The sequence below is a fragment of the Phycodurus eques genome, chromosome 13 (genome assembly GCF_024500275.1).
Source record: "Phycodurus eques isolate BA_2022a chromosome 13, UOR_Pequ_1.1, whole genome shotgun sequence".
Lineage (NCBI taxonomy): Eukaryota > Metazoa > Chordata > Actinopteri > Syngnathiformes > Syngnathidae > Phycodurus > Phycodurus eques.
This window is the reverse complement of record NC_084537.1, coordinates 20,696,140-20,721,179: the sequence shown is the minus strand read 5'-3', so window position 1 is coordinate 20,721,179 and position 25,040 is coordinate 20,696,140. Positions and strand designations below refer to the sequence as shown.

Below are 25,040 nucleotides of genomic sequence, written 5' to 3'. Positions count from 1 at the left end.
AAGTCTACAGTAATTCAGAAGTCTATTTAACAAGTCTACATACCCCTGTTCAAATACCAGTTTTTTAAAAATCATTTCAAAACGTTTTTTCCCACTATTAATGTGATCTAAAAACTGCATCTTAATGATATAATTCTTTCTGAGGGGGTACAGGGATTTGCCTTCATAATCTGACAGATTTTCATCGTTTTTGCAAAGATTGCACAGATGTTGCCACATCAAAATGTGCCGCATTGATAGACACCAACCTAAAAACACTGAGTGCTGAAATAAATGCAAAAGGCTTTCAAGCATTAGTTTGCAGGTGAGAATATTTATGCCACCAGGTTATTGTACATTTCTTTTTTTCAGTTCAAGTGTATTGGTGACCAACCAGGATAATGATAGCACACTGGTATATGACTTAAAGCAAGTGGCAATAGAGATTCCCTTGCACTATGACACTGATGGATAAAGCATTTTGCTTTTAACCTTTATTTATCCAGACAGAAAACTAAAAAAAAAAATGTTTTTTTAATTTGTTGATCTGATTCAAGAGACTCAAACAAAAATAAGGATACAAATAACAAATGTGCAAAGGAGACCCATACACATAGTTAAGTACACAACTAATAAGCAAATACACAACATTGTACATAATAGGTAGGGCAGAAGCATTAAGATCTGGGCAGAATGTAATAAATACAATACAATGTCATGGGTGGGTAAATTGTAAGTGTGAGGGAGAAAGTGTATGTATAAAATGAAATTGTCTTCGTTAACATTGCATTTGTACAGGGGGTGGAAGAATCAGTACACACTGTCCCATTAAAACAAGTGTGTTATAGTGCATTGAAAGGTTTTGCTCTACGAAACACAAACTTTCACTTCCCTCTTATAGAGGTAAACCCCAAACCTTTTTAGAGTTAGCGCTCCCAATTGGGTTGTTACTTGTGTTTTTTATTTTTCCATCCCCCAGTAACACAAGACCGAAAATCACACCATTTCGCAATACTCGTTCAATAATTACACAACAACGAGCAGATTTTGAGACAATAACACAAAAATCATCAAGAAACCAAGTTAACATTGACTATGCCTATGGAGAAAATTAACAATCAATTAACCGGTCAAGTTTTTTTTTTTTTTTTAAATGAATGTTCTGAACTCCGTTTTTTTTTTTTTTTTTTTAATTCCAGGGTTGTACTGAGCTGAAAAATATTATTGCACTTCCCATAGTTGACATCATGGATGTTTTCTTCAGCCGGCAAACGAGTTGAGAATGAATCAATAGCGCCTCTGCTGGCTGCTGTAGTTCACACCATTTTGCCTCTATTAATCCATCTATTCTTAATGATCACTTTACCGATTGTCAATCCCGAGCGTGACAATTTTGTTTTCATTATTATTCATTTTGTAGTTTGTTGCTTTTTAACTCGTGCGTTTAAAAAGCAAGCTTGTGCAAAAATGATGTCATGGCATTGCTTAGCTGCATATGCAGATATTAATTATTTACACTTTCCTCCAGATGGGATGGCAATAAATAACTTTCTGCAAAGCAGGTGGTCATTTCATAAAAGTGGAAGACCAAAAAGTGGATATTTGATCTTCAAATATCATGAGGTACGAGTTTTTGAGGAAGTCTACGTAGTTCTGTATGCTCTTCTTGTGGCTCTCGCACTTGTCCAGGCTCAATTGCAGCTCGATCACGCGCGCCTCAAACTGTTTCTCCGCCTAAACGGACACAGACAACGCCTCATGGTTGAATGTTAAGTATATTAGCGGTGTGGAAGCGAGGTACTCACCGTCAACTTGCTCTGACGGAGAAGCCTCAGCTCGTTCACGGTGGTCTGAAGGGCCTCTTCTTTGGACAAAACTTGCTCCTTGACATTTTTAACCTGAAAATGTAATAATAAACTATGACTGTATTGGAATGGCTCTCAGTTCAGTATTGTACATCTTCATACATGAGCACCGCATGCACCACCGAGATTAGAAAGGCGTGAAAAAAGTCCCGCGCCCACAGACTCCACGTTAGTTAGCATTTATCCGGCTTCTTCCTAGACAAGCGTACTGTGATTTAAGATGGCAGGACTGTATCATTTTTAATTCTGGGGAAGGGGGCTCTTTTGTTGTGGAAATAAAGGGGGTTGAAAAGTCTAACAACAGTGGGGGGGGGAGAAGAAGGTTTTTCCAGTTGTTTGTGGGTTAGCAGGCTCCAGTCACGTCCTAATTATTGGGACATCAACACAATTCTCATCTTTTTGGCTGTAAACACCACCACAATGTTTGTGCAATGAAACAAACAAAATGTGCTTCAAACTGCAGACTTTCAGCTTTAATTGGAGAGTATTTACATCCAAATCGTTTGAACGGTGTGGAAATTACAAGTTTGTTAGTTATACTGTATGCCTCCCAGTTTTGAAAGCGACCAAAAGTAACGAGACAAATTAGCCACCACAATAAAATAAAATGCTACACTGCCGTACTTTGGTTTGTTTGAGTCTGTTTCTAACTTAGGCTCTTATTTCATCATTGACAGAGAATGATATTAAGATGACTGGACTGTACCCTTCTGAATTATGGGGTAAGGAGAAACGGTTCCATTGCGACTCAAATGGCAAAAAGACCAAAAAAATGTGAGTGTCATAGAAGTGTTTGTTATTTAGTCGGCTACTTCCTGGTTCAGAGGATAAGATTAGACTTTGGGATTGTGGTGATGAACACATAATCCTCAAAAAGCCAAGTACCTGTTCTTTAAAATCCAATAAAGCGGCCGAGCATTGAGCCAGCTGCTTGTTGAGCGTTTCGGATTCGCACGCGTTTTGCTCCAGCTGGCGTTCGAGCGCTGCGCACCGCGTGGAGCGTTGTTCAAGTTGCTGGCTGCTTTGACGCAAAGTTTGCTCTTGGACCTCCAGCTCCCTTTCCAGCTCCAGCTTCTCCCGGCGCAGCTGCTCCAGCATCCTAATCAGACCATTTGGGTGTCACGGTTCGTACACGTACCTTTACCGAGGTCCAATTTGGTCTTCGGTGTTGTCTTACTTTTGCAGGGTGTCCACTTGCTCTTGCAGTTTTGAACCGGACTCTTCAGCGGACTCTCTCAGCTCTACGGCCGACCTCACCAATTTCACTTGAGTCTGCAGCTGTTATTTCAAAATGCACTGTTAAATATGTATTATCAATTATGAGCTAGATGTTTTGGGGCTTTCAAATTACATGGCCAGCCGGGTCAAATGCTCCCACATTTAATCAGATTTAGAATGACCCTTTTCACGGTTTTGTTTCTATAGCGTCAATCTAAAGATTTGACCGTAAGAAATTTATCGTGCATAACAAGATTCTCTTATCAATTTAATGAACCATCCATATGATCTGATTGTATTTATATTGTCATTTCTAAGGAATCTGAATAGTAAAAACGTGTTAGGTTTTCGCATACAATTATTTTACAAAATTATTTTATATTTTAATAATCTATAAATATTAACAAAATGTATTTAGCTGGTTTATCATGTCTCTCTTTAATGGGAAAAATAGTTACAACTTAAACTACTGGCATATTTTTGGGGATTGTGTTTTATATTATAAAAATATCAGACATCTCTTAAAATTATTTAACAATATGATCTAATTGTATTTAGTTACATTTATTATTTGTATAAGACATTTTTTAAATATAAAATCCAATATTTTCATGTTATATTAAATATTTTTATGATACTTATAAAACAACAAGAATTTATAAGCATAAGAATTTAAAAATGCAGTCTAAATTTATTACAATGATCTATCAATATGATCTACTGCAGTTGTATTTAGTTATAGTTTCACTAAAAAATTTATTTTTGATGTTACATTCAACATCATATTTTATATAGATTTCAGAATACTGCATACATCCTTATTTTAATGACCTTTTAATATTTTCTAATTTTATTTTTTATTTTAAAAGGCTAAAAATAAAAAAAAGATATTTTAGATAACATATATTATTAAAAAAAAAAAATATATATACATGTACCATAATGTTGTATCATTATTTTTTATTGCAATTGTAAGTTAAAAATCATTTTTTTTAATATATAAAACTGACTAAGATTTGTATATTAAAATGATTATTTGTTACATATTTAATAAAATACTTTTTTTTTTTTTTTTTCAAACCCTAAACTTGATTGACATTTTTCTCAAGTTCTATTGCCTCATGGTGACGTTTCCAGGGTGTCCATTTCGATCACCCAAAACGCGGTGCCCTGCTGGCTAACCCTTCCTGCTGGCACACCTCATACTGCAGCTTCTTAATGGCCTCTGACTGCTCTGAGCACTTCCACTCGGAGGTTCGCAGATTCTCCTGGCACGCGAGCAGCTTCAGCTCGGTCTCTCTCAGCGTTTTGGGCAAATGCTGCAGCTCTTCAACGCGACCCTGCAGCTCCTTCCTCACCTGACAGAAGGTTAGACTAAAGTGTGATCAAACCTGACTGACGGGTGGCGCTCTGCACACCGCTAAGCTAACTCGAGCTATGCGGCGTGTCAGAATGAGGAGGAACATTTATCTGAAGCTCCCTGTACAACCATCTCCAAAGCAGAACAAACCTTTGCATCGATTTACTGCAAATTGGGAATGATATGCAACTATGCTGCCCGTATTACAATTGATAGTGAAGTTCAAAACGAAAATGTTTACATGCGCAAGACTTGACGCTTTAATTCATCTGAGAGACTGTTTTATTTTCTGCTGTTTTGGTTAGCAACACAGTTCAACTGGGCTCAGCAGTAAACTCAATGTCCGCATGTAAATATGAAAAAAGCAAGCGTTTATTTGAGGGAGGTGCGCATTTCTCTTAAGTGGATGACGCACCTGGTGACGAATAGGGCCACGGCGTCTATTTGAAGGACGACTATTTGAGGAAATATGGCAAATCTCTCTCCATTCATCTAAAGGCAGGGTAAACCCTAGAATGGTCGCCAGCCAATCACAGGGCAGATCAGAAAGCAAGAATTACCTCATCAGCTTTTGAATCTTCTCCATCTTGCATTTTCTCCAGCTCCTGTGATACATTTTTGTGCTGGAGCCTGACATTGTTCAATTCTGCTTCAAGCGCTGCAACCTGAAAGGACCACAAAGGGTTCATCTTATCCTTCCATGCGTCTGATATAGCGCTTATCCTCCAGGATTGTGGGTAACTGGAGAGCCTATTCCAGTTGAGTGGGTTAAACCCTGGACTTGACGCTAACCAATCAAAGGGCAAACACTGTATAGCATCTACATTCATATTCAAACCTTTGGACAATTTAGTCTTCAATAAACCCAACATATGTTTTTGGATTGTGAGGGGAAACAGAAGCACGGCGAGAGATTCAAACCCAGATTTCCTGACTGTGAAGTTACGGAGACGTGCTAACCACTCAACCACAAAGCTGACCTGGTTTTCCAGTTGCTCGACTTTGCGGTCCTTTCCACTCGACACGCTCTTCTCTTGGACCAGGGCCGCCTCACATTCAGCAAGCTGCTTCTCCAACTGGGCAAAGGACAGCTGCAACACACACACACACACACACACACACACACAACGTAGATTGTGTGACACATTTAAAGGGTACATAGTATGGAAAATCCTCTGCTTATTATTGAAAACGTGTCTGTGAGCAAGCCGTTCTGCACTTGCGCCCCACTGTTAAGTAACCTACGTTACGCTTGGTGGGTGCACACCACCAAACATACACACAGTGTAGTGTGTGAGCTGGCGCCTCTGCCAGTTTAAATTCTTTTATTGTGCGAAGCTCCGGCTGATTCCCGGCCGTCACGGTAAAGTAAGACGGACACAACATTGTCGCAGCAGTATATAATAATATGTCTCCTTTAAGAGATCAGAGCAAGATATCTGTTGATTATGATACACCTTTATGATTGGATAAGAACATATACAAGTATGCCCTGCGGGCCACATACTGAGTTCTTTAGTCCAGCCCACACAGCATTTACATGCTCAATATTCCTGTAATATCTGTTGCATTAATTTGGGGTCCCCCCGCCCCTATTTTGATTAATTCAAACGTATTTAACCGTTTATCGAAAATAATTAATTCATAATGAATTGATTTGGCGCATTTAGTCATGACCATGCATCAAGCCGGAGTAAGCCGAAGAAAACCCACTCAAGCACGGGGAGAACATGCCAAGTCCACACGGGAAGGCCACAGCCCGGCCGATGTGCTAACAACTCGTCTGCCATCCCGAAGAATGAATCAATATTCCGTGATTCAAATAATTTCATATTTTACACATCCATTTAAAAAAAAATGTTTTGTATCATCTACGAACGACCTGGAGTATCTGTCCATTTCAAATCAAAATCAAATGAAAGTTTGCCCATCCTCACATTCGATTGTGAAGTTGTAACCGATTAAGTGTCCAGCTGAGTTGTACCTTGAGTGCGGTGTGACTGGCGCTGTAGTCCTCCTTTTCCACTCGGAGTCTTTGGAGTTGCTGCGTCACACCGGACACGCCATGTCCAGCTGAGGTCTCGTCCACCTCCTCCACGCTCCCTTCTTGCCGCCCCTCCCTTTCCGAGCTGCCCTCGCTCGCTTTCTCCAGTCCCCCGCTTTCCCTCTCCTTCACCCGTTTCTTCCCCCTCTCCTCAAATTCCTTCTCCCAATACCTCCTCTCCTTCTCCCTCTCCTCCCTTCCGTTCACCCGTTCTTTCTCCCTCTCCTCCTGCTCCTTCCTTTCTTTCATCCTCTCCTTCCATTCCTTCTCCCTTTCCTTCACCTTCTCCTCCCGTTCCTTCTGCCTCGCCTCCCAATCCATCCGTTCCCTCTCCCTCGCCCTGTCCTCCTTTTCCTTCATCCTTTCCCTCTCCTCCCACTCCCTCACCATCGTCGTCTGTCTCTCCATGTCCTTCTGCAGCTTCACTGGGATGCCGATTACTTGCCTTCAAATACAGAAATTAAAGGAGACATATTATGTTTCTCCCTCACACACACGCAATTTACATGCCATCATCAAAATGGGTCTGGGCGCGACTTGTCTCATGCAAACCACCAGTTTTAAGAAGAAAAAAAAGAGGCCAGCCACAGTAAGACAGCAAAAGCTTAGATTACAGTATATTTTGTCGAGGCAGGATTTCATCACCAAACCGCCGAATTACACTTACAATTAGAGTCTGTGCGTCTGGCGCGCGTGGCAGACATATTTCCAATGCAAATAGTTGCCAAGTTGTGACACAATTCTGCAAATTTCAGAACGGCTCGATCACAGACTCTTTTCTTGTTAAATTACAGCTCACTAAAGATTTACGCGATTGTTTCATTTTACACTTAATGGGTCGGACGTGGGAAGGCACTGCAAAAACTCAAATATTTGTATACAAAATATTGAAAAAGCAATTTTACAGAATATGTCCCCTTAACGTTATTGTGCAAAGTGTGTAAGTTTGTAAACAACGTACTTCTGCAGGAACTCCACATGAGCGGTAAGTTTGTGGTTCTCCTCGGTCAGCTGCTCCTTCTCCTGCTTCCATGTGTCTTTCTTTTCTTGGAGACTTGACAGTTGGGTGTCCTGAGCAGAGACAAAAGGTACTGTAGAGTCTTTGCGAAAAGAGAGCCCAGCGAGTCACCTGTCTGGACTCCGGTCGCACCTTATCCCTCAGCTGACTGAAACATTTGTCGAGGGCGGCCTCGAATCGCTCGGCTTTCTGCTTGTGCACCCGCGAGGCCTTCTTGAGGGCCTCCTTCTCCTGGGAGGTCTGCTCCGTCAGAGCCGCCAGGGACGCTTTCAGGTCGTCTAGCTCCGCCTTGTGTTGAGTCAGGGAACGCTCGAGGGTCTAGAATGTGGCACAAAATGACGACTTTAGCGGCCGCTTATCTTGGGGGAACAAATCCAGGGTATCTTACCCGCACTTGCACAGTCAGTCGATTGTTTTCTGCCTCCTTGTTGCGAAGCTGCCCCTGTATACGGGCGCGAGTGCCCTCTGCAGACTTGGCTATGTTAAGAGCGCTCTTGATGTTCTCCTGTGGTCATCAGGAAGGAGGAGAAATTCGACGAGAGGAAATAACAGGGCCACAGTTACCCCTTTTACCCCGATCTCTTTGTGAGGCTATAATATACAATTGCAGCCCTTTTATACTGCCTGCAAAAGTCAACACCCCTCTTTTTTCAGTGTTGTTGTTCTGCATGAACAGCACCTACATGGAATAAACAAAGTCAATCCAGCAATTTTCACAGGTAGTATCAGAACCGTAACAGAAGGGAGGGGGATAACATCTGTGTGTAAGGGGTTTTCTGCAATGCCAGGCAAGACGGGGGTGTAATGTTTCGCACACACATACTTCTTCTGGGGATACAATGTGTAGCTATGACAGCTCATTGAATTATGAATATGTAGTGTGTACTCGCCTGCTCCTTTTGCTGAAGATACATCAGCTCCTCTGCTCTTTTTTCCGTTACACCAAGATCGCCTTTTAGAAGCTGGAGAAGATGAATGAGAGAAAACCACAGCAGATGTTATACACAATACGGACAAAAGTAATGGGAAAAGAGGCCATTACTCAGAAAGGAAATGTAGGTGTTTTCAGTCTTCTGGGAAGACTTTGAGTGTGTCCGTGGGAATTTTTGTCACTTCATCCAACAGAACACGTTGAATGTTTGTCCACGCCAAACATCCGAGGCTATCTTTTGCGGACTTTGCTTTGTGCACTGCAATCAGAAAAGGGAACTTCCCCAAAGTTGCAATCTTACAATTCTTCAAAAGGGGAATAACCGAGATGAAGGTTTATGAGTTCAGCACGATGGAATAGCGGTTACTCCTGCATCCTCCCACCACCCACACTACAAAATCTTGCATGTTAGGTTCATTGAAGAGTCCAAATTGCCCATAGGTGTGAAAAGGAGTATGAACAGTTGTCTTGTCTAGCTATATGTGCCCTGTGATTGGGTTAAGGTTTATCGGTCAAATTTAGCTGTGATAGGCTGCAGCTCACCAGAGACCCTGATGAGGATAAAATGGATGAAGTTAGATACTAAGAGTTGTGTTTTCATACATTAGTTCCTATACTGTCATGACCTTTTGTCAGTTTACTAGCATGTACTGTATGTACTTTTGTGCATTATTTAACTAACCGACCTGATTTTCACGCTCAATCTGAAGAATCTTATTCAGCAAAGCGTCAATCTTGGTGCTTGCATCAATCCGATCAGTCTGATCAAAAGAAAGAAAGGAAAAAAAAAAAAAATCCTCATACTTTCCATTAAAGGTTGACACCATAACGTATGAGTGAATGCATGACAACCGACCTCCTCGTCCAGAAGCTGGTTCAGTCTTTGTCGCACAACCTGGTTGAGTTGACGAAAGTCCTCCATCTTCTGTAGCAAGAGTCCTCTCTGCTTGGCCACGCGCTGCCTGTTGACTGCGTTAGATTTTGTATCCTTTGAAAAACCAGAAGAGGAAACGTGAAGAATTTGCAATATTCTGCTCACGACACCGGTCGAGACGTACCTTCAGGATGTCTTTGAAGGACACGAGCTGCGCGGCTGCAGAGACGATGGCGGCTTCGGCGTCCATTAGTCTCTTCACGAACGACGCAAACCCTTTATCGTTGTCTCCGGTATGTGATGGACTACATGGACTACGTGGAGATAGAAAAGTAAGAAAAGTGGGTCATTTTTGTGCCCCTTGTCCTATGTCTTCTGAGTACATATGCACGTTCCTCACCAGTGGATTTCAACCTGTGGGGTTCTGTTAAGACCGGTGCTGGTCCAGATGGTCTTTGAGGCTTCATGAGAGCCGTCGGGGTCTCCACAAGTCAGAGTCACACCCAGCCTGGCTGAGGAGCTGCAGCTAGGAGGCTGACTCTGCCGTTCATCCTCGGGGCACATAGCACCTGTCATGGGTGCAAGAATAATGGAGAGGCTCCTAACATACACAACATTTTCAATAACACAATGGGTTATTGCGAAGCATTCTTGAGTCCATTGAAATATATATAAATCCAAGCTATCATTATTATTATTATTATTATTCACACTGTGAGGAACGCACTCAGTTGGACGACGGCTATTGTTTTTTTTTTAGCTTGAGTATTAGCGTGTCGTCAAGCATGTTGTCAGGGAAGCGTGCCAGCGTGGTGTAATTCCCTCCTTTATGACGCTTCATCATTTAGTTTCAATTACATAATACACCCTACCGTACGAAGAGTAAAGCGACGGCTTCGGGTAAATTAAATGTTCACGGGCCATATGGTGTTAATAAAGACATTACTCACGGATTTGGTTTTGTTTTGAATGCGAACACTCCAAAACACCCGCCCACTTTCTCAATATCGGTGATTTGAAGATGATTGGCTAGTTTAGGGACACATTTGTGACGTAAGGATGTGCTCTTGCCGTCGATTCGCTGCTTCGAAAAGGGGGGTTTGGGAGGGGGGAATAGGCGGTGCTCCTCGCGATCAGAACCTCGGCTAGCCAATGAGCAGAGAGTGAGATGGCCATTGGCTGGGACCATAGAAACTAAACGGAAGTTTACCGTCGCGAGCTCGGCTAAAAGGCAAAGCTACGATTTACAAGTATTTTTAAAAAACATTTAAACTACCCTACCGCTTCAAATGTAATCTTAAATTAACATGTAGGCGTATATCTCAAACAGACGACTGACAAGCTAACGCGCAGTTGTGGCTTTAATCGCAGTTAGCTTGACGTCTAATGGTGCTACAGCCTTATCACTACAATGTACAAAGCTAAAATACTCCTAATTGGTCCAAATGAGGTAAGTAATTATACACACATTTAATCGTAAAGTGTTTTTAACGTAGCTGTTCCGTTCAAATATATATTCAGTTATAACACGAAAATGACAACATTGCTCCATTTTTTTAATTATTTTTTTGTAAAGGAGAAAAAACAACAAAAAAAGCCCGGTAAAGGTGTAATGGCCGTCTTCCATTTGTTTGATTCTAATAATATGTCATATGTCTGTTTCAGAGTGGGAAAACGGTCCTTGCAAATTTTCTCGCAGACGCAACAGAAAACGTGGGGGGCGAATACAGACCCACTCAAGCAGTCAGGTATGACACAACAATCCCCAAATGTCACTAACAATTTTTTAGTTGAAGATACACATGATTGCATGATCAAATTAATACAGTTTTGTCTGATACTTCATAATTACTGTTTTTTGTTGTTGTTTTTTTCTTCTTTTTGCTTGCAGGATACTAGAATTTGAATCACAACTGGATGCCAGTGCTGACGTGAAATCATGCGAGGTTGAGATCTGGGACTGTTCTGGTGACTTCAAGTGTGTTTGATAAAATTTCTTTATTTTCACTTTATTCCCACCATGGAGATGCACATTCAACTTCTTCCACCCAGGTTTGAGTCATGCTGGCCTGCGCTCACCAAGGACTGCAGTGGGGTGGTGATCATTTTTAATCCCGACGTTCCCAGTCACTTGAAAGAAATTGAAACCTGGCACTCGATGTTCATCTCCTCGCAGGGCTTGCTAGACAGCCAGTGTCTGCTCATTGCACATCACAAGCCCGGAAGCGCAGTTGAAGAAGGTCGACTGCCTTTAGGTAATCCCATTTCAAGCCTTTGTGTATTATAAATGAACTACGCTTCACAATTTGTTATTTTTTTTAAAAAAATTATTAATGTATTTCTTTTTTTAAACGCAGCATCACAGCTGAGCAAACTTACACTTATTCACTCTGAAATGGAGGAAGAGCCCGAGGACCTGAGGCGAGCTTTCTGCAGATACCTGGGAAAAGTAGTAAATGCACTTTCGGAAAGCCGGGAGCAGGAGGAGATGTCCATCATCACATAGCGCCAAAACCTCTTAAATATGAGCAGGTATCTTAAAGTTTTTTTCTTCTCAGCATTTCACATCTGTAAATGATTCATCAGAACTCTCAGCTGGGTTAACACAACGCCAAAAAAACTGCAGCTGACATTGACTTCCATATACTTGTTGTTTATGTTCATTGTGTCGAACAAGAGTGCTTTTCAATAAATTCTCAATGTGTGGCACACACTTAAAAAAAAAAAAAAAAACGGTCTTCTTGTTATAAATCCAACATTCTCTCAACTGCATGTTATCGCATGTATCCAACCTAACGAATAATTATATGTGCTGAAAAATGCTCCCACAAAGTCCACATAAGAAACCTAATAAGTACACATCCTCACAAGTACATGTCCTTGCAAGTATCCATCCAAGTAAAAACCAACTAAACCTTAAGATTTGTCCTCACAAGAACAGAACCAAACATGTGGATAGCCTCATAAGTTAGCATCATGACAAGTACATGTACTTGGAAGTATCCAAGTGAATAAATGTTCCGTTAACGTTTTGTCCTCACAAGAACACAACTGAGCAACCTCGTAGCCTCATAAACAAACATCAAATTACATGTACTCATAAGTACCCATCCTTACAAATAAACATCTTCATAAGGTTCCCAGGATTCTAACAAGTACTGTTCATGTTTTCACAAAGATACATCATCACAAGGAGCCAAACTCGTAATAACCAATAGTAGTCTTCCCAAGTAATTAAGCTCTCTCAAAGATATAGCCTCACAAATATGTCATCATACAAGTAAACTTAACTCACATGGATACATCCATCAAAAAAACAACAACAACTCCAGAAGGATAGATAATTACATTGTACTTGTCTTCACACATCAAACGGATATAACCTAACAAGAATTCAAACACAGGTTCTTAGTAGGCTGTATCTTAAAGTACTTCTCTTAATTATGCTTGTGAAATACCTAGCAAGGAACTGCCAAAAGCAACAACTTCAGAAGAATTCCCTTCAAAAGTAATAAGGCTACAACCTAACAAGTAAACAACCGACCCTACAGGTAAGTGTCTTCGCAAGTAAACAACCCGCACAAGCGCTCATCTCACAAATATTTAAACAACCGTGTTAGGATACACATAAGGATCTGGCATTCTTCCAAGTAAAAAGGTATGTATATTTATCTATATATACCTATCACAAGCACATGTCTTCTCAAATACACATCCTCAAATTAATTGTCATCACCAGGTTCTGCCATCCTTCCAAATAAATGTTTTCAAAGGTTACATCCGTACAAGAATACAACCTCACAAGTAAACAACACTTACTTGGTGCAAGGATATGTCTGCACAGATATAGAAAAGCATTGCAAGAATACATTTTTCAAAACACTTGTTCACATAAGTAATGTCGGAATGTCAATGTGTGGATGCACAGTGGAAATAAAACGTCTACACACCCCTTTTTAAATGCTGTTCATCCTCACAAGCACGTCCACTGAAGTATAAGGTCATACATACGCGGTACACAAATACACAACTGGACAAGGCCTTCATAAAGATAGCACCTAACAAATATGTTTTCACAAGTACGCTTCCTAACAAGTCTACCAACCTTTTCCTAATGTCCGCGTGAGCACTCTTGTTCACAGCTAAACTTGATCATAAGTAATATGTAAATCCTTTAATGTACTCTTCCACAAAAATAAACACCCTCGAATCTATATATGTAAATACACAAGTCACACTGTGTGTGTGTGTGTGTTTATTTGTTGATTTATTTAAATCATTGTAAGTAAATGTTCTCTCAAAAACAGGAACTGCACAAGCATGATATCCACAGTAGATAGGGCAGTTTAGCATCCATTAATACGTGAAATAAAGTTCTCACTTCAATAAGAGAAATACTGAGTATATATAATTGGCATGCCTTTGGACATAACCCGGCTGCATCAGATGTTCATGCAGTGAGACAGACGAGGTGATTGAGTCATACTTTCAAATGACCAGAGAGGATGACTAAGACGTTCTGGTGACTAAGATAGCAAATATTGCCTTTCATGGTCTAAATCTGTGAGATTCAGACTAACGTCATTAAATCTGTCCAGTAGCGCGCACACACCCACACACACACAAGATGGTCCAGTATTCGGCCTTGAAGGCATCATATAGTTCAGTGCAGGAAACCTGAAGTCGACTCTTTTAACCTCGCATAGCAAATTTCAGAAATTCAAACACTGACGCATTTGGTCTAATAGTCATCTTATTCCCCCAGTCAGGTTTTTCTCTTACACTGACCTGCTAACTCTAAGCATATTTTTTATCATTCTCTTTGCCAACGTAAGACTGTCTGAAACGGACGCTGTGAAAATATCTCCAATGCGCTCTTGCATGTTTTTATCTGTATGCGTACTCGAAGAGATAATACTAAAAAGGATTGTCAATTGCATTTGCATAGCTGCATATTTCTGAAAAATTGTGATTTACCAGCATCTTATGTTTTACTTGTCATTGCATGATTTGAGTCTAGATAGTCAATGTCTAATGTACTCTTCCAAGATTTTTTTCAACTGCTCTGTTGTTTTTTTATTGACTTTTGTAAAAGCAAGATACCTAAACCTTGATTTTAAAAACTCTTGTTAAATATCTTTCGAAGGACCTCTCCACCTATAACCCTCGTTGATGCCCGGATATCTCAACTTTGGTTTCATCTGACCTTATCGCAAGCCCTCTCCGACTCATGTAGATGTTCACTGGCAAGCTTAAGGCGTGTGTGTGCCTTCCTGAACAGCCACTGCAAGATTTCATTGTAATATGGCGCAGTGTGTTGTTACCAAAGGTTTTCTTGATGGTTGACATTCAATTTGCCTTCAGATAATTGCCAGGTTCCAGCTGTGTACTTTGAGTCGGTTCTCTTACCTTTTTCATGATCATCCTCACTCCATGAGGCAAGATCTTGCATGAAGCGCCATACTGGGAGCAATCAGTGGTCATTTTTTAAAATGTTTTTTATGTCTTCCACTTTGGAATAATGGTGCCAATAGTTGTAACATTCTCACCAAGCCTTTTCCTGATGTTTTTTTGTAACCCAGTCCAATCTTGTCCCTGTCATCTTTTCGACAGCTCTCTTGTCTTGCCCGTGGTGGTATCATGATTGGAAAGTAAGACATTCTACAGTATAATAGGTGTGCTTAATATTGGAGTTGAGATCATAAGTGTTCTTACCAGCCAATTTGTGAGGGCCATAATTTTGGTTGGGTTGTTATTTCACCCAATAAAATGCAGAACATTTAATCAACTTTTTTTTTTTCCACGCATTTTTTATTCATATTTTATCCACAACAAAAAATAACAATAAAAATGTGAATTCATTTCTTTGCAAGTGAGCAAACTTACAATGTCATCACGGGATGAAAGGATTATTTTCCCAACTGTTTATGGTAAGAAACCCATCTATTATCCTTCTAATTAGACAATTCACAGATTCTGTTTGGTTTGAAAGGATTTTATTGGCATGTAAAAATCACGTATCAGTGTGTGACATGAAAGGAACATGAGAAAACGGTAATCATGTATCACATAACAGTACAATATCTCATGGTATAGCATGTTAATAAGTGTCAGGAATACAACTGCAAAAAAAAATGGGATCTTTTCGTAAAACAAAACCAACGGAGGCGGATTTCCTCCATCTCGGCCCTCGCAGTGAGAGTAGCGGAAGCGCTGATCACGTTTGAGTGATGGTGAGCGGGTCCGTTGCCGTTTTGAGCGGGCCTAACTCCGGTTCCTGCTGAACTGAGCCAGTGCTTGGTGAACATCCAACTGTTATCAGCTCAGTAGGCACTGGAGGTTGAGCCCAGGCAGCCGCGCGCGCCGCCCTGTGTTCGCCACAGGGTGGAGAAATAGCGTACATGCGAACTAAACTCCTGTGCCTGAGTTCCGTTTTCCTTAAAAATGTTATAACTAACCGTTAGTGATTCCCAACTTCTGTACCACACCACTTTCAGTGTGTCACAAGATATCATCAGGTGTGCTGTGGGAAATTATTCAATTTCACCTTACTGGTCTGAAATTTATAATTTATTTACTACAAACAAATGTATTTTTGTTCATTTATCCATATCAGCAACATATAGTGACAGGCAGGACAATTAATTGCTCTTCCACTAGATGGCAGAAGGTATATAATGTTACATTTGTGGGGAAATTGAGATGGGATCATCATCATTTTCACTATACGCTGAACCCCCAGTATTTGCAGGGGATAGGGGCCGAGCCCTGTCGCGGATATCAATAATCTGCAAGTAATTGACAACCCCCCCCCCCCCCCCCCCCCAAAAAGGTTATAATTGCCTATAGATGCCACAAGATGGTGGCAAAGCACTACTTGAAACTTACCATCTCACTTCGACCTAGCTCTTTGACACCAAGATGGCACAAGATTTTTTTGGGGGAGGAGGGTCGGACATTTTTGTGTTTATTCAAATTTGTATGTAATTTTCATCCAATATTTTCTTTGGGATAATATTTGTATATTTTGTATATTGTATTTTTTTTATGTATTGTATTTGGATTATTTTTACTTTCTTATGTTTGTCTATTTTCTAATTATTTAAATTTTGGCCAAATATTTTCCGATTAATATTTTGATATTTCTTTGTACTTTTGTCTGGTGTGTTTTCATTTTTTTAGCTAATATTTTCTGTCTCAAACTTCATAATGTTTTTGTCCCATAACTTTGTGATTTTGTCATTCATTCAAAATAGGCAAAATATTTTTGTAGTTAAGATTTTTTTGTTCTTTTTTTTGCAATATTTTAAGCATTATTGCTTTGTTAATGCCGGAGTTGTGCCAAATCCATTTGCAACTAACTTCCTGACACAGTTTCTTTAGCAATATTGTGATAATAATTGACAACCGTGGTTAATTTTCGCAAAGTGGATAGATGGATAAGCGCTTCGCAAAATGGATAGATGGATAGAAAAACATTTGAATGATTCCAAAGACTTTTGGGAGAATATGCTATGGACTGACGAGATGAAAGTCTTGTTACATCTGGTGTAACTAACGCAGCATTTCAAGAAAAAGAACATACCAAGAGTCAAACATGGTGGTGGTAGTGTGATTGTCTGGGGCTGCTTGTCTCCTTCAGGACCTGGATTACTTGTGTGATTGATGGAACCATGAAAATCATAAAGGTGAATGTTTCGCCATCGGTTCATGACCTTAAGCTGAAGCGCACTTGGGTTCTGTAGCAGGAGAACGGTCCAGAACACTTACAAAAAAAATATAATAATAAAGGTTTTGGAGTGGCCTTGTCAAAGTCTGGACTTCAATCTGATTGAAATGCCGTGACATGACCTTAAAAAGGCAGTTCGTGCTCGAAAACCCTCCATTGTTGCTGAACTCAAACAATTCTGCAAGGAAATGTGGGCCAAAATATCTCCACAAAGATGTGAAAGACTAATTGCCAGTTATAAAAAAAACATTTGATTTCAGTTGTTGCTGCAGAGGGTGGGCCAACCAGTTATTAGATTTAGGAGGCCATTACTTTTCCACACAGGGCCAGGTAGCTTTGAATATATATATTTTCTTGAATGAATAAAATAACCATTTAAATACAACATTTTATGTTTACTTGGGTTATCTTTGTCGGATATTTACATTAAAGTGGGGAAACTTTGCAAAAGAAAAATAATTTGAGAAGGTGGCATATACTTTTTTCATGGCACATTATGTTACATAAGAGTCTAATAGTAGCGTTGTGGTCATAGCAGGATTCTTAAAGCCTTACATTCAAAGTAACACACACACTAGGATGCAGCTTCCGCTGTTAACCACCCAGACCGTAATTGCAACTTGTTTTCCCTCCGATGAGACATTTCCTGAATTTCCTTCCTGTGTATGACTAAGCCTTCCTTTGCGCGCGCCCCCATCCACCTCCCACCCCACCTATGCTCTGCTATACCCGGACTTCTTTAGCCAGCAATGTCCTGAAGAAGGGTTGAAATAACAAGATAGGGGGAAAAATGGACACTATAGAAATCATTTTATCCAACTAATGAAGGACATGCTGAACAATGACACTTAAGTTGCATTATCCCTGTATGCAGTGCAAGGAAAAAAAAAAATCTTTAGCGTGTCTATTCACCAGTCATATCATGAGGAAAAACTGCATATTAATAATAGATGATTTGTGTCCTGAACTGAAGTCTACAAAACTTAAGGAGTTGACACAACCACCCTCTCCAGCACACCTTCACAAAAACTCATAAAGAAGCCTATTGGATGCTTTTTTTATGAAACATTTTAAGCCTCACACCTCCTTTAACATCCCCCCACATTTGGTGCACACCTTCTCCAGTGTATGCAGGTACACCCTGAGAAAGTCAAAATAATGCCCATTATATACCGTTAGAGCAGTCTTTAAAAACATTTTAGACACAAGCACTTAAACATCATGAGTTGGCACAAAATCATGACAAAACTAGTTGGATACATTTTGAACTGAGATTTGGCAAACCCCTGTTTCCTTGGATACTTTTATAGTAGTCTCTGTGAAACCTCGGCATGCCCTTCAACATAAAAATAAAGTCTGTTTTTAGCCAATAAATGATGCAAACATAATCAAAATGTGACAAAATAACCAATGTAACCATCAGAAAACTAATATAGTTTTTTTTTTGTTTTTTTTTAACCCTCAGATTGGATTGCTTCACATTTGCAGGTATAGCTAATGAAGTGGCACCTAGGTCTCAACACGTTCACATTGCAAAGAAAACCTCTGTTATCGCTTGCTTTTCCTTTGCGATGGTTGACGACTGAGTAGCATCTAGTGCATAACTTCATAATAGTTGATCCAACGTTGACTCTTCGCAGCTGTTACAACAGTGGCGCTTCAAAACGTCGGAAAGCCTCGCAAGGAGCGGAACTTAGCCACTGTGAACACAGGCTTTTCCACTGAACTGTTCACGGAGCGAGCTAAGTCCTGCGCCTCGTCCAAACTCTTGAGGCACCCAGGTGGTTTATGCTATAGTGTGGATGGAAGTCTCGAGCCAAATCCATGGATTAAGTTGTAATGTGTTCATCAGTGAGCTTGTTAAAATGCTGGTTGGGGGATTTGGATTGGATAAAGCAGGGGTGGGAAAAATATGGCCTGCATTTACTGTACTTTATCACAAGTCCTGTAATATTTGTTAGATTAATTTAGCCGTTGTTGTTTTTTTAAAATGAAAATCACCTTTGAAAAAAAAAAAAAAAAAAAAAAAAGTCACTATGCTATATACTATCCTTTTTTTCTATTTTGTTTCAGGTATCACTTGGACAGATATGAGGCCATCAGCATTTGACAGCTTACACTTTGCAGTTTTGTTCAGGGTATTATTTCCTTGCCCGGGGCTTGCCGATTGACATTGCAAAACTGCCGTCTGATAATTTGTTTTTCTGTCCCCGACTGCACTACTTCAACACACAGTACAATTTACGCTATCCATGAGTTTATCGAAACACAATTAGTTCTTATTGTTTTAGCAGAGTGACAGCTGTAAAGCTTCTCAAAATGGTGCTGAGCTACAGGTAGGGACATAAAATGTTCTTTCCAGGCAATTTTACAATGCTCGTCCAATGTAAATTTGGTGAGCCATGGACAAGGGAATGCAAAATATATGCTGTCAAATGCTGATGGCCTCACTTCTGCTCGAATGATACCTGAAATGAAATGAAAAAATGAAGTCTCTATCACTTTTGGGAAATCCTGTTTGTACTTCTTCCATCCTTCCATTTTCTGAGCCACTTCTCCTCACTAGGGTCGCGGGCATGCTGGAGCCATTCCCAGCTGTCATCGGGCAGGAGGCGGGGTACACCCTGAACTGGTTGCCAGCCAATCGCAGGGCACATACAAACAAACAACCATTTGCACTCACATTCACGCCTACGGGCAATTTAGAGTCTCCAATTAATGCATGTTTTTGGAATGTGGGAGGAAACCGGAGTGCCCGGAGAAAACCCACGCAGGCACGGGGAGAACATGCAAACTCCACACAGGCGGGGCCGGGGATTGAACCCGGGTCCTCAGAACTGTGAGGCTGACGCTCTAACCAGTCGTCCACCGTGCCGCCTGTTTGTACTTCTGTTTAAAAAAAAAAATAATAATTTTTTTTTTTTTTAAAAGTCCTTATTCTTGAAAGAAAAGTGCTGTTTTCTTAAAATAAAACAAACATTTACTGTATTTAATTAAATAATTGGTTAATTGATTGTAATAAAATTTGTTTTTAAGTCAGAATAAATTCTGATTTTAATATTAAAATAATCATTTTTACAAATACTTTCGCAAAGGTTTGCCCACCCCTGAATGGGACACGTCCAACATATTATATATTTACAAAACCTTCCCTAGCTAAACATACCGTGGAAAGTTTCTGGAAATTTACGAGAAAATATTAGATGCAGTATTTGCTTAGGGTGTCGTAGCTCGTGCAGAGGTACCTAATGTCATGGCAGCTGAATGTATTCCGCCTCCGTCAGGGTGCGTGCGTGCGTTTTAGTTGTAACCGGTTGGAAATCCCTGGCAATGTGATTTACATTACATGAACAACCAAATCACTCTGCCAGGAATCCCTCCGACTAAACCGGCCTCCTTCCGCAAGCTCGCTCGTGAGACGGGAACGTCCAGCCAATGTCCACACCTGAGATGAAAAAAAAGATGCATATGGTTAGAGAAGGTTAAAAGTGAGAGCAGAATAAGCGCAAGTGTGGCAGTTGACATCTCATCACTTCCTCCTTACTGCACACACACAAACACACCCTTTGAAATGTTGACACTTGGTTTGCCCACACACACTCGGCACACCTCTGCACCTGGACAAGTACAACTCTATGTAAACTGTGAAAGAGGACTGCACAGTATGTGAATGGCGGATCTGGTTTGCATACGCTTGGTTTATTTAAATGCTAGGCTTTGTTTGTTAAGAGCGCATGCAAAATGTTATTTTATTTCTTTATTTATTTTGAGTTGGCACAACCCCTTTCCTATTGATGCGCCCTTAAAAAAAAAAAAAAAAAAGTCAAAGCCCTTTGGAAACTTTTTAAGCAGACTTTACCAAACTTTATAAGCCCTGCGAACCCTTTCAACATCCCGAAAAAGTTCGCGTGCCCACTCCCCCACACCCTTAAAAAGTACACTTAAGCCTGTTGGTTACTTTTACAGCAGTCTTTACCAAACTTTATAAGCTACACGCCTCCTTCAACATCCCGAAAGAGTTGGCGCACACCCCTTCTACCCTGCACGCACCCGGAGAGAAAAAAAAAAAAAGTCCAAACAGACCCATTTGAATAGTGTCAAAGTGTCTGTTTTCTACTAACAATACATTACTTTTTGTACAAAATCCTACTAAATTCTTATTAGAGAAGATCCTCTCTTTGTCTTATGTTTTCCTTACTACGGTCCAAAAGGTCACAAGTCATCAGCAGCAACGCAGATCAGCAACAGGATATAAAAAGCATTTTTCTTCACTCGATCATATTTTGGTTCAGCTAATGATGATAAAATAAAGATGTGAGTATCAAAGTGGCCTCTCTCCTCCACCCTGCTTCCAGTTGTCTGGCATTTCCCCACAGTTTCATGCAAGGTTTGGGACTCCTTCAGCTCATTGCTTTGTATTTATTAACACCACCACCCCGCCCCCAAACTCCTTCTCCACTCGTTTACAGCTCTCGTATGAGCAATTCTCCAATGCAGCAGGCAGCTGTTTTCTATGAAAACGCCATGCTGCTGCTGGCGGCAGATAAAGCGACGTAAAGGTAGCAGCGAGCCTAGTTCGAAGAGCGAGCAGCTTAAAAAAAAAAGTGATAATTTGCAGTCAAAACATGACCTCAAATGAACGCGAATGGGGCTTTATATCCACTCAATGTTCAAACAAGATAGGGCTTGTAATATTGCGGTATAAATCGGGTTCTCTCAGAGTTGTTTTCCCAGCTTGGACAGGTCATGGAAATAAATAAAACCATAAAAGAATTGACTGAAATGAAATAGGTATAAAGACAGAGCCACATTATTCGCTGACATTGTGTTTCTGTAGGAATTGCAGAGACCAAAATACCATAAGGCAATTTTTTTAAGGCGTACCAAAGGCAAGGCATTCGGATGTAGTTGGCAGTGTAAATACACATTTTCAGAGTAAAAATGCAACTTTATTCGTGAATAGTCTTTTTTTTGTGTGTGTGTCAAATGGTAACTTAACTCTTACAATATTTCTGAATTAAATTGTGACCCAATTCTGGCAAAATTAGCTGTTAACTCAGGAATTGTTCTAATAGTCACACCTTTTTTAATGTAAAATTACACCCCATTTCCAATTTGCATAAATGTTATACAAATTTAATTCAAGACTTCAATAAAATTCAGTAAAATAAATCTTTATTCACGCAAAATTGTGATGTTGTTCCGCATAAAATAGCCGATTTAATCTTGCAAAACTGTGACTTTTTTTCATAAAATCACCACCTAACGTTCATGTTCATTTTTTTTCACAGACCAACTTTTGTGGTGGGAATATTCAAACTTTTCTCCCTGAATAAATCAGGAATTTAATGGAATATTTTGCTTTTTATTAATTTTTCAACATTTTTCATAAAATTATGTCCTAATCTTGTTATTATCATTTTATATCATTTTCTTCAAAACATCATTGCTATAATAAACTATAAAAGACTTTTCGCCATATCATTAGGGCCAAAATCTAATAGTATTTTTCTCATAAACTCACCACTTTGATGTTGGAATATTTTCACTTTTTTCCAGATAAAATGACAACTTCATTGTTCTAATATTATGATATTTCTCCATAAAACAATGTCCTAAGTTCTGTAACTTTTTCCCTGCAAAAGCAAAACTGTTGTCATAAAATTTTGAGTTTTTTTCCTTCTGCAATTACAAATGTATTCTCGCTAGAACCTTTCCGTCATGGAATTTCATTTATAATTCCTAATATTACTGTTTTGAGAAGAAAGCCACTACATTATTATTATAATACAACTTTTCCCACATAAAAATTCAGTGTAATGCGTATTAATAATACTAAAAAAAAACATTGCAACTTTATTTCTATTCCTTTGTTACATTTTTGTCCTGATACGTCTTCATACTGGTAGAATCAGAGCTCTATGAATGGAAACGATTAGGAAAAACCCTTTAGGAACCTGCAAAAACATCCCTATAATGTGGGGGGGGGGGGGAACTTATTGGTGTCTATGGAAGAAATTAGGCATTGTTTTGCGTGCACTTTGTTCTCTCAAACGCCTCAGTCCTCTGTCTGGTTTATCTGGATTCACAAGTGGCTGGAACAAAAAAACAGCCTCGGGCGGGCTGATTGTTTCTGGGCTCGGCTCTGACAGACAACCAGATACGGGAACTCAGTGGTTCTCTGATGTCTGTGTTTGCATTTCCCTCACGCTCTTTCTGTGGTATATTCGGAAAACGATGAGCACCAGTGCAGTCACACTGTCGTAGAAGGGCACGCATCCGTACAGATTGGTCACACCTAAAGCGAAACGCAGCTTATCAATTTGGAACGGCCATTGATTTGAACCCCCCAGAGGTGCAACTAAATGTCTTTGAAAACATAATCACATGACAACAGTGGGGTAAAAGCTCGAGCAGTGAACAGTTTTTCTCTGGCTTGCGGCTGCCTCCAGGCTACGGCTCTTTGACGGGTTCGCGAGCCGCTATTGGCCTGGAGGGGCTCCAGTCCGTCTGAGATGCGTTTGGTTTTCCAAAATAAAGGCTTAAATTATACAACCCCAATTGCAATTAAATTGGGACGTTGTGTTAAACATAAATAAAAACAGAATACAATGATTTGCAAATCATGTTCAACCTATATTTAATTGAATACACTACAAAGACAAGGTATTTAATGTTCAAACTGATCAACTTGATTGTTTTTCGCAAATAATCATTCACTTAGAATTTTATGGCTGCAGAACGTTCCAAAAATGCTGGGACAGGGTCATGTTTACAACTGTGTTACATCACCTTTTCTTTTAATAACATTCAAAAGACGTTTGGGAACTGAGGACACTAATTGTTGAAGCTTTATTGGTGGAATTCTTTCCCATTCTTGCTTGACGTATAGCTTCAGCTCTTCAACAGTTGTCTCCGTTGTCGTATTTTACGGTTCATAATGCGCCACGCATTTTCAATAGGAGACAGGTCTGGACTGCAGGCAGGCCAGTCTAGTACCCGCAATCTTTTACTACGAAGCCACGCTGTTGTAACATGTGCAGAATGTGGTTTGGCATTGTCTTGCTGAAATAAGCAGGGGCGTCCATGAAAAAGACGTTGCTTGGATGGCAGCATATGTTTCTCCAAAACCTGTATGTACCTTTCAGCATTAATGGTGCCTTCACAGATGTGTAAGTTACCCATGCCATTGGCACTAACACAGCCCCATACCATCACAGATGCTGGCTTTTGAACTTTGCGTCCATAACAGTCCGGATGGTTCTTTTCCTCTTTGGCCCGGAGGACACGACGTCCACAATTTCCAAAAACAATTAGAAATCTGGACTCGTTGGACCACAGAACACTTTTCCACTTTGCATCAGTCCATCAGTCTTAGATGAGCTCGGGCCCAGAGAAGCCGGTGCGTTTCTGGGTGTTGTTGATAAATTCCTTTTGTTTTGCATGGTAGAGTTTCAAGTTACACTTACGGATGTAGCGACGAACTGTATTTGCTGAAATTGGTTTTTTGAAGTGTGCCTGAGCCCATGTGGTGATATCCTTTACACATTGACGTCGGTTTTTGGTGCAGTGCCGCCTGAGGGATCGAAGGTCACGGACATTCAATGTTGGTTTTCGGCCTTGCCGCTTCCATGCAGTGATTTCTCCAGATTCTCTGAACCTTTTGATGATATTATGGACTGTAGATGATGAAATCCCTAAATTCCTTGCAGTTGTACGTTGAGGAACATTGTCCTTAAACTGTTCGAATACTTTCTCACGCACATGTTCACAACGAGGTGAACCTCGCCCCATCTTTGCTTGTGAATGACTGAGCAATTCAGGGAAGATCCTTTTATAGCCAATCATGGCACCCACCTGTCCCCAATGAGCCTGTTCACCTGTGGGATGTTCCAAACCGGTGTTTGATGAGCATTCCTCAACTTTCTCAGTCTTTTTTGCCACCTGTCCCGGCTTTTTTGGAACGTGTTGCAGCCATAAAATTCTAAGTTATTGATTATTTACTAAAAACAATCAAGTTTA

The 25,040-nt window shown here is 40.2% G+C and overlaps 2 protein-coding genes across 5 annotated transcripts; one reads left to right on the top strand and one right to left on the bottom strand.

Moving 5' to 3' along the window:
• Window positions 1-326: 326 nt before the first annotated feature.
• On the bottom strand, window positions 327-10,223 carry LOC133411551 (outer dense fiber protein 2-like). The gene is made up of 16 exons (XM_061694069.1): window positions 9,690-10,223; window positions 9,474-9,603; window positions 9,272-9,403; window positions 9,102-9,176; window positions 8,375-8,446; window positions 7,873-7,989; window positions 7,617-7,802; window positions 7,428-7,537; window positions 6,407-6,911; window positions 5,403-5,513; window positions 4,983-5,087; window positions 4,262-4,420; window positions 3,022-3,122; window positions 2,730-2,943; window positions 1,785-1,877; window positions 327-1,713 (listed from the first exon to the last, which is right to left on the bottom strand). The coding sequence occupies exons 1-16, from the start codon at window positions 9,863-9,865 to the stop codon at window positions 1,546-1,548; spliced, it is 2,454 nt and encodes an 817-aa protein (XP_061550053.1). The 5' UTR covers window positions 9,866-10,223; the 3' UTR covers window positions 327-1,545.
• Window positions 10,224-10,469: 246 nt separating this feature from the next.
• On the top strand, window positions 10,470-15,054 carry ift22 (intraflagellar transport 22 homolog (Chlamydomonas)). Of its 4 annotated transcripts, XR_009769695.1 has the most exons (7): window positions 10,470-10,739; window positions 10,955-11,037; window positions 11,181-11,267; window positions 11,342-11,544; window positions 11,647-11,821; window positions 12,752-12,840; window positions 14,436-15,054. XR_009769695.1 is itself a non-coding variant. In XM_061694473.1 (6 exons), the coding sequence occupies exons 1-5, from the start codon at window positions 10,701-10,703 to the stop codon at window positions 11,793-11,795; spliced, it is 561 nt and encodes a 186-aa protein (XP_061550457.1). In that variant the 5' UTR covers window positions 10,470-10,700; the 3' UTR covers window positions 11,796-11,821; window positions 14,436-15,054. The 4 variants fall into 4 exon arrangements, 3 of the variants coding, with proteins under 3 accessions (XP_061550457.1, XP_061550456.1, XP_061550455.1); XM_061694473.1 differs by lacking the exon at window positions 12,752-12,840; XM_061694472.1 differs by lacking the exon at window positions 14,436-15,054 and having other exon boundaries at window positions 12,752-12,899.
• The last annotated feature ends 9,986 nt before the right edge of the window (window positions 15,055-25,040 follow it).

Excerpts from the sequence above, each read along its gene's own strand:
- LOC133411551 (XM_061694069.1), bottom strand. The coding sequence starts at position 9,865 with ATGACAGGTGCTATGTGCCCCGAGGATGAACGGCAGAGTCAGCCTCCT. Across the intron at positions 9,604-9,689 it reads CCACAGGTTGAAATCCACTG|TCCATGTAGTCCATCACATA; the intron begins GTGAGGAACGTG and ends ATCTCCACGTAG. Across the intron at positions 9,177-9,271 it reads ACCAGCTTCTGGACGAGGAG|ACTGATCGGATTGATGCAAG; the intron begins GTCGGTTGTCAT and ends TCTTTTGATCAG.
- ift22 (XM_061694473.1), top strand. The coding sequence starts at position 10,701 with ATGTACAAAGCTAAAATACTCCTAATTGGTCCAAATGAG. Across the intron at positions 10,740-10,954 it reads TCCTAATTGGTCCAAATGAG|AGTGGGAAAACGGTCCTTGC; the intron begins GTAAGTAATTAT and ends TGTCTGTTTCAG. Across the intron at positions 11,545-11,646 it reads AGAAGGTCGACTGCCTTTAG|CATCACAGCTGAGCAAACTT; the intron begins GTAATCCCATTT and ends TTTTAAACGCAG.